The sequence below is a fragment of the Hylaeus anthracinus genome, unplaced genomic scaffold, assembly GCF_026225885.1.
Source record: "Hylaeus anthracinus isolate JK02 unplaced genomic scaffold, UHH_iyHylAnth1.0_haploid 4, whole genome shotgun sequence".
Taxonomy (NCBI): Eukaryota; Metazoa; Arthropoda; class Insecta; order Hymenoptera; family Colletidae; genus Hylaeus; species Hylaeus anthracinus.
The window spans coordinates 82,275-89,944 of NW_026535289.1; the positions used below are offsets into that span (position 1 = coordinate 82,275).

The 7,670-nt window shown below is 38.5% G+C and overlaps 1 protein-coding gene across 1 annotated transcript; it reads left to right on the forward strand.

The window, feature by feature from the left end:
- The first annotated feature begins 994 nt into the window (after window positions 1-994).
- LOC128895092 (uncharacterized) lies at window positions 995-6,830 on the forward strand. Its single transcript, XM_054157363.1, has 3 exons — window positions 995-1,251; window positions 1,699-2,713; window positions 4,050-6,830. Exons 1-2 carry the CDS (start codon window positions 1,068-1,070, stop codon window positions 2,682-2,684), a joined length of 1,170 nt encoding a protein of 389 aa, XP_054013338.1. The 5' UTR covers window positions 995-1,067; the 3' UTR covers window positions 2,685-2,713; window positions 4,050-6,830.
- Window positions 6,831-7,670: the final 840 nt, after the last annotated feature.

Below are 7,670 nucleotides of genomic sequence, written 5' to 3' on the forward strand. Positions count from 1 at the left end.
CATTGATTACGTTCACTGGAACGATCCCAACGAACTCGTAGATCGGCTTCGATTGCTCGAGGCTTCGCGTCAAGCCGGTCACAATGCTCACGACAATAAGATGCTATCGATTATCGAGGAACTTCGCGAGGCAGAATTCATTATAAATTAAGCTGCACCTTGGCGATACAGTCAATCGTCATTAAAATATCAATCAACAAGTTTGGGTCATCGATTGGAAGAATGGAATCATACTATCACTGGAATGGAGTAGTCAGAAATTATGTTGGCACCAATTATGACGCAAAGTCGAGCAGGATTCGAAGGGTAGCACCGCCTGTAGAAAATGGCGATGCTATCAACAAGCTGTACTAGCACGAAAAGATGGCAGTTATAAAAAGTCGACAAGACGTATTCGATAGAAAGATGATTATGTTTCAAAATTTCGTTCAGAGCTTGGAAGATGAGCTGAATAAATTAGAGAGGGATATTACCGAATTCCAAAATCTAATGCAGACGCATCAATAGCTGGACGTTGAGACTATTTACCGACCGACAGACCGGTCAACCGACCGGTCAACCAACCGACCGATCGAACGACCAACCGTTGCGTTGAGCACCGATTTGATGTTTGATAAAACGTGTACGTCAAGTCTTTGCGTCAGTGTCGAGTCATACATGGCTACGAAGAAAACTCCCAGTACCGAGAAACGGTGTCTCGTGGAAGAATTGCATGCTCCGGCGAGAAGAAATTTTTCCCGAAGACGCGTCATAGTACATGGGTACTTCCATTACGTACTCATTGTTATCGGTGTGCTGAGTAAACATGCATGGGCTATACCCCTCAAAACCAAGAGTGGAAATGAAGTTTCTACAGCGATCGCAAAAATAATCCGAAACAGTGGAAGGTATCCGAAAAATTTGCAAACCGACAAAGGTAAGGAAATTTACAACGCAAATGTGCAAAAACTTTTGTCAAAATACAACATAAATCATTATTCAACATTCTTCGCTTCAATTCTCATTCTTTCGCTTTGTGCCGATTAGCCACGTTGTTAATGAGAGAATTTCTCTTCTAATCTGTGTAAATGTTTCGCAAAGAGCATACAGGAGATTATTCCGATGTGGAAAACCAAAGGAAGGATCTCGAGAGATGTCTTGAGAAGTTGGAAAAGGAAAATAGAAAGCTGAGGAGGAAAAAGAAGAGGAAAAGTCATCGTCGCAGGAATAGATCGAGTGACGCGGTTACTGATGAGTCGTGGTCGAGCGGATGTAAGATTGTTAGATTGTTTGTCTGATTTTTGTTCTAGTTTGCTGTCCTTGCCGTAGATAGTTTTTCAGGTCTCTCGAAGACTCAAACGGTTTTAAACCGTTTTCTTTTTTCTCATTTATGGCTCTAACCTAAATGTAAAAAAAAGACGGGGAAAAAAAAGAAGAACGTGTCGATTGGCTCGATATCTCGCAAAATGTTTGACAACAGGCTCTAACCTGAAAAATGTCAAGTTTTTTCACTCGTAGGCACTAACCTATGAGTGTCAAACCTTTGCTGTGTTTCCTCACTTTTATGTATTCTCGTGAGATGAATTTTTTTCTTCGATTCCGAAGAATTTTGCGAGTTTTTTCATCAGGCTCTAACCTGTTATGAAAGTTATATTTTGAATATGAGAAATATGAGACAATGTTTAGGACTAACCTATTATTGTCGGTCTGGGTTTCCAGATCGTGACCGTTTCAGATATTCCAGAGCGAGATCTTTTGGTTCGGATCGGTCTGTTTCTTCGATTCCTCCAGATAGGAGTGAACAAGAAGACAACCCGGCAGATGACAGGCATGCAGGTCAGATACATCGGGTTTTGCTGGATTCCACGAGTCAGTTGACAAATCTACGGAACATCCCTGTCGATGACGTGCCACTGGTAGATTCTGGTGAGCCAGCGGTATTGAACACAGAAGCTGCGTTACGTTCTGATATTTTAGACATTTTTGGCAAGCGTATTTGCGAAGAAAGAGTCTTCGGTCCCCCAGTTCTTAAAGATCTGGTGGTACGCTGCGAAGACGTTATTAAAGAGGGTCTGTCGGAGGAAATTAAAGTAGAGGTCTTGAAGAAATATCCACCTCCTAGTAACTGTACGTCCATTGATCGTCTTAAACTAAATCCTGAGTTCAAATCTGTTGTCCAGGAGTTAGTTGCCAAGAGGAATGACCGCATTCGGAAAAAACAGGAAAAGATTACTGCTTCCTTGGCGCTTGCAATGCAGGCAATGTCTATTGTTGTGAAGGGGAAGGAGAATCCTGAAATGCTGTCTTTAGTTAAATATTTGTTCGGTTTGATCCAGCTATTGGCGGATCTGCAGCACGATGAGTCTTTTGCTCGTCGAAGCCTGATATTAGCCAATATCAACGCTTCTCTTCGAGATGCCGTCAACGCATCTGGCTGCGGAGAATTTTTGTTTGGAAGCAATTTGGAAGAGGTGTTGAAGAATGCAAAGACGTTGGAAAGTTCCTGCAGGGAGCTCAAGGTCGCTCAAAGATCGCAACCTTTGAAACAAACAAAGAACTTGAAATTCCCGCCCCGTCAACCTCAGACCAGGAATTATCCAGCGGCGTCGGGCGGGCAGAAGCCAAGGTATCACTTGCTACAAAAGAAGCAGCCGCAGTTTGTTCAGAAACCTCGCTACCAGAGACGCGATCGCGATCGGAACTGAGATCGGGATCATTTGAAAAAACGTTAGAGGTTGGTGTAAGCTTTATAGCCGGTAGACTCGGTCTCTTCAAAGACAAATGGCAAAATATGACCTCTGACAAAAAAGTTTTGTCTTGGCTGATGGGTTATAAGATCCCTTTTTGCTCAAAAGTTAAACAGACCGTGCCTCCGAGTGCTCGGAATTTCACAATTAATGAAAGGTTTAAAATTAGTCAATTAGTTGACGAGTTAATAGTTAAAGGCGCAGTTCAGCCGTGTCAGTCGAGTAAGAGTCAATTTGTCTCAAGTTATTTTCTAGTCCCTAAACCGGATGGATCCAGTAGGTTTGTTCTAAACTTGAAGGCTCTGAATCAGTTTGTTGAAACCATTCATTTTAAATTCGAAGATGGACGAACGGCCTCAAAGTTATTAAGTCTTGATTTTTTTCTTGGCAACTCTCGATCTTAAGGACGCCTATTATACAATTCCGATCCACGTATCTCATAGGAAGTATTTGAGATTTATTTTCGATAAGCAGTATTACGAGTTCACGTGTTTGGCTTATCAACTGCGCCTTGTGTGTTTACTAAATTGTTAAAACCCGTAGTAGCTTACTTACGCCAGTTGGGTTTAATTTCGGTCATTTACATTGATGGCATTCTTTTAATAAGAGACTCACTTGAGCAATGTTCAATTAATGTAACGAAATCTAGTTTGTTTCTCGAATCTTTAGGTTTTGTTATAAATAAAAAGAAAAGTCAGATGACACCGAAGAAAACTTGTCGATTTCTCGATTTTGTCTATGATTCCGTTAAGATGACAGTTGAATTACCGACGGAAACAAAAATTCGGCTCAGAAGCGAAATCAAAAAGTTCAGAGTAAATCAAAAATATAAAATTAGAGATTTCGCTAAACTTGTGGGCACTTTAGTTTCGTACTGTCCAGCGGTAAAGTACGGTATGGTTTATACCAAGAAATGAATTATGAAGCTGATACAGAATCGCGAAAATTAGAGTCTAACACCGAGTTCGAGCTGTTGCGTGGAGCCTTCGAGAAATTAAGCGCATTGTATGGTAGACCAGACATCGATCTATTTGCGAGCCGAGTAAATGCCAAATGTGCGATTTATGTATCCTGGCATAGGGACCCGGACGCATTTGCTGTGGATGCGTTTACTCTCTTTTGGAAACCCTTTTTCTTTTACGCCTTTCCACCATTCTCGATCATTCTGCGAGTCTTACAAAAAATTAAGAATGAGAGATCAAGGGGTATTGTTGTGGTACCTGAGTGGCCTTCTCAACCGTGGTTCCCTATTTTTCAGTCCCTGTTAATCTCAGAATCGTTAAAATTTAGACCTAATTCGAGTATAATTGTTTACTCCAACAGGAACGCGTCAAAATTTTGGAAGAACCTTACCCTGGTTGCAGGAGTCTTGTCCGGATGAGCATCGAGAGGAAGGAGGTTCCAAAAGATTCAATGAAAATATTGTTGGCATCGCTCAGCGACTCATCATGGAAACAATATGATTCCGCTTTGAGGAAATGGTGGTCTTTTTGCCAAACGAGAAAAATCAGCCCGTACTTAAATTCTGTTCCAGATGTTTTAACTTTTCTGACAGAAGCATTTGAAAGGGAGGTTCTCAAGGCACTTTGAATTCTTATAAATTCGCTATTTCGTTGCTCGTAGGTCCAGAGCTAGCTCAGGATTTTAGGTTAAAAAGATTTTTCAAGGCGATGAGTAGATTAAGGCCGTCGAGGCCTAAGTATAGTTCTACTTGAGATCCGAAGATGGTCTTAGATTATTTAGTTACGTTGCTGCCAAATGAGAAAATGAACTTGAGAGACTTGTCGTTAAAACTTATCATCTTACTCGCTCTTACTACGGGTCATCGAATGCAAACCTTTTCGCTAATAAAATTAGAAAATATTCAGCGGAAAAGTAACCCATAAAAAACTTCAAAAAAGTAAAAAAATTACGCCAAGTACATGAAAAAGTGGAGGATTCAAGGAGTTATCATAGAAAAATAAAAGATCCCCATAAAAAACTACAAGAAAGTAGAAAAAGATGTGAAATCAAAATGAGCAGCCAGTACATGAAAGTCCTTTCCAATAAAGTGCAAAGGCGACACTGCGTAACACAATGTAAAATTCGGTGATTTCCAACTATGTGCAGCTAAAATGCTGTATTCAACAGTGCTCCACACTTTAGCGGTGACATGAAGAAGTTAAATAGCGTATCATCCACAAACTGAGGCTGTTTAAAAATTTGCCTTGATGTCCGCGGCCTGGAAGTGAAATGCTTGACGTGGCCAACTAAGCCATTCTCAGATCATCAAGACCAATACTTTCTCTCTCGCAGGCTTTTACATAATTTTTCAATTTAAAATTCTGACAATATCATGAGTACACTTTCATTATTTTGCGTTTTAAAATAATTCTTATTCATCAAAACCTTGACCTTGCCTGGCCACCCCTAGCATTTGACTTCCAGGCCGCGGTCATCAAGGCAAATTTTTAAACAACCTCAGTTTGTGGATGATACGCTATTTAACTTCTTCATGTCACCGCTAAAGTGTAGAGCAGTCACTTTACATGAATTGTCATTAGGATCTGAACGTCCGCACTGTTGAACACAGCATTTTAGCTGCACATATATAGAAATCACCGAATTTTACATTGTGTTACACAGTGTCGCTTTTGCACTTTATTGGAAAGGACTTTCATGTACTGGCTGCTCATTTTGATTTCACATCTTTTTCTACTTTCTTGTAGTTTTTTATGAGGATCTTTTATTTTTTAATGATAACTCCTTAAGTCCTCCACTTTTTCATGTTAATATAATACCGGTATCAAGCATTAAGTTACGTCAGTGGTTCACAACCACAACTCAGATCAATTCACTGAGTCCTCCTTGACTCCTTGAGTCCTCCACTTTTTCATGTACTTGGCGTAATTTTTTTACTTTTTTGAAGTTTTTTATGGGGATCTCACTTCTTTTTACAAAGATAATTTGTATAGTGAATGATTTCAAATAATAGAAAATGGGAGATCAGTTTGAATCCATTAAGGTTTCAAAAGTACGTGGAACGCATTGCAGTAAGTCTCATTGCAAGCAATTTATTAAAGAAAAAATGTAATTAGTTTATCAGTAACATTTAAATGCAACATGACTTTCTGTCATGTGTCGTGCATACTTTTGAGAACTTAAAGGACTAAGTCTGACCTTTCTTTTTCTATATTATTGTAATACAATAAATTATCTATTACAAATAGTGGATCTCTGTTCATTCTCTCATATTCTCATTATTTAAATTTGTTATAAGACTTTCTGCCATGTGTTCTGTGAACGTATATGAACTGTATTCTAATACAATAAATTGTGCGTTACAAATAGATCATTTCTTTTTTTCATTTCTCGCTTCACCTTTAACATTTAAATTTCTTGCAGTGAGACATCTTGCCATGCGTTCTGTATACTTTTGGAAACTTAAAGAACTGAAGCTGATCTCTTTCCTATATCTGGCTTCAGACACATTATGTATATTGTAGACTCTACGCTTACTATAATAAAAGACAAATGCATTTTTATTTTAAGCTCTACATTAGTTAGCAAGTAAAATAAGGTTTGTATGTGTTATTTACAAATAAAATTAATGTCATATGAATAACGCACAATTTATGATATTACAATACCAGATTCAGTCCCTTAAGTTTTCAACAGCACACAGAACGCATGGCAGAAAGTCTTGTTGTAACAAACTTAAATGTTAAAAATGAAGTATGAAATGGAAAAAGAGGTCCACATTTTCTAACGCACAATTTATTATATTACAATACCAGATTCAGTCCTTTAAGTTTTCAAAAGCACACAGAATGCAAGGCAGAAAGTCTTGTTGTAACAAACTTACATGTTAAAAATGAAGTATGAAATGAAAAAAGAGGTCTACACTATTTCTAACGCACAATTTATTATATTATAATACCAGCTTCAGTCCTTTCAGTTTTCAAAAGTATACAGAACGCATCGCAAAATGTCTTGTTGCTAGAAATGGAAATTTTAAACATGAAATGAGAAATAAAGAAAGAGATCCACTATGTGTAACGCACAATTTATTGTATTAGAATAAAATTCACAAGTATGCACAACGCGTGGCAGAAAATCTTGTTGTAATAAATTTAAACGTTAATAAATAAAGTGGGAAAATGTACAGAGATCCACTATTGGTAACGCACAATTTATTGTATTTCAATATCAGTTTCAGTCCTTTAAGTTTTCAAAAGTACGCATAATGCATGTCAGAAAGTCTTGTTCCAAGAAACTAAATGTCACAAATCCAAACTGACAGTTACAGGTTAGAAATGAACGAGCGGCATGAGTGACAGCCATATTACAATTCCGACCGACAAGCCTTGCCGACTGATTCCGAGAGTCGACGAATCAATGAACGGCCCTAGCTCCTATTGGCTAAGTGTTGACGAAAAGAATAAGAATCAGAATCAGAAGATAAATCTACAATTTCTGACAGATTCATGACATGATATTACGATATCTCAGTTATACATAGACCGATTTTATTGATTTTGGTTTTATTAGAAAGCTTATATGCGATTTACATTAGAAAAATGCCTTTGGATTTAGAAAATACAGCAGGCGTGACAAGATATTAATGACAGCAGTTTCGGGTTAGGTTGGAATCGCAGTTTTACGAGTAAAAGATACGTGGTAGCGCCAGCGCCAGTACACACGGTGGCGTATAATTTTTCATGTACTTGACGTCGAGACGCTACCTCGTCTCTAGATGCAATAGAAATCAAGATTCCTGCACATATAAAAGCATCAAGCAAAAACAGGAATCAACCCGTATTGGTGCTCCCTTTTTATTCAGCAAACGTCAAAGTTTGTATTGCTTCGGCTCTAGAGTGTTATATCGCGAGGACCGCGAGTATTCGAGGGTCAGAAAGTTCACTGTTCGTATCATTTAAAAAACCGTTTGGGGCTGTTGGAGCT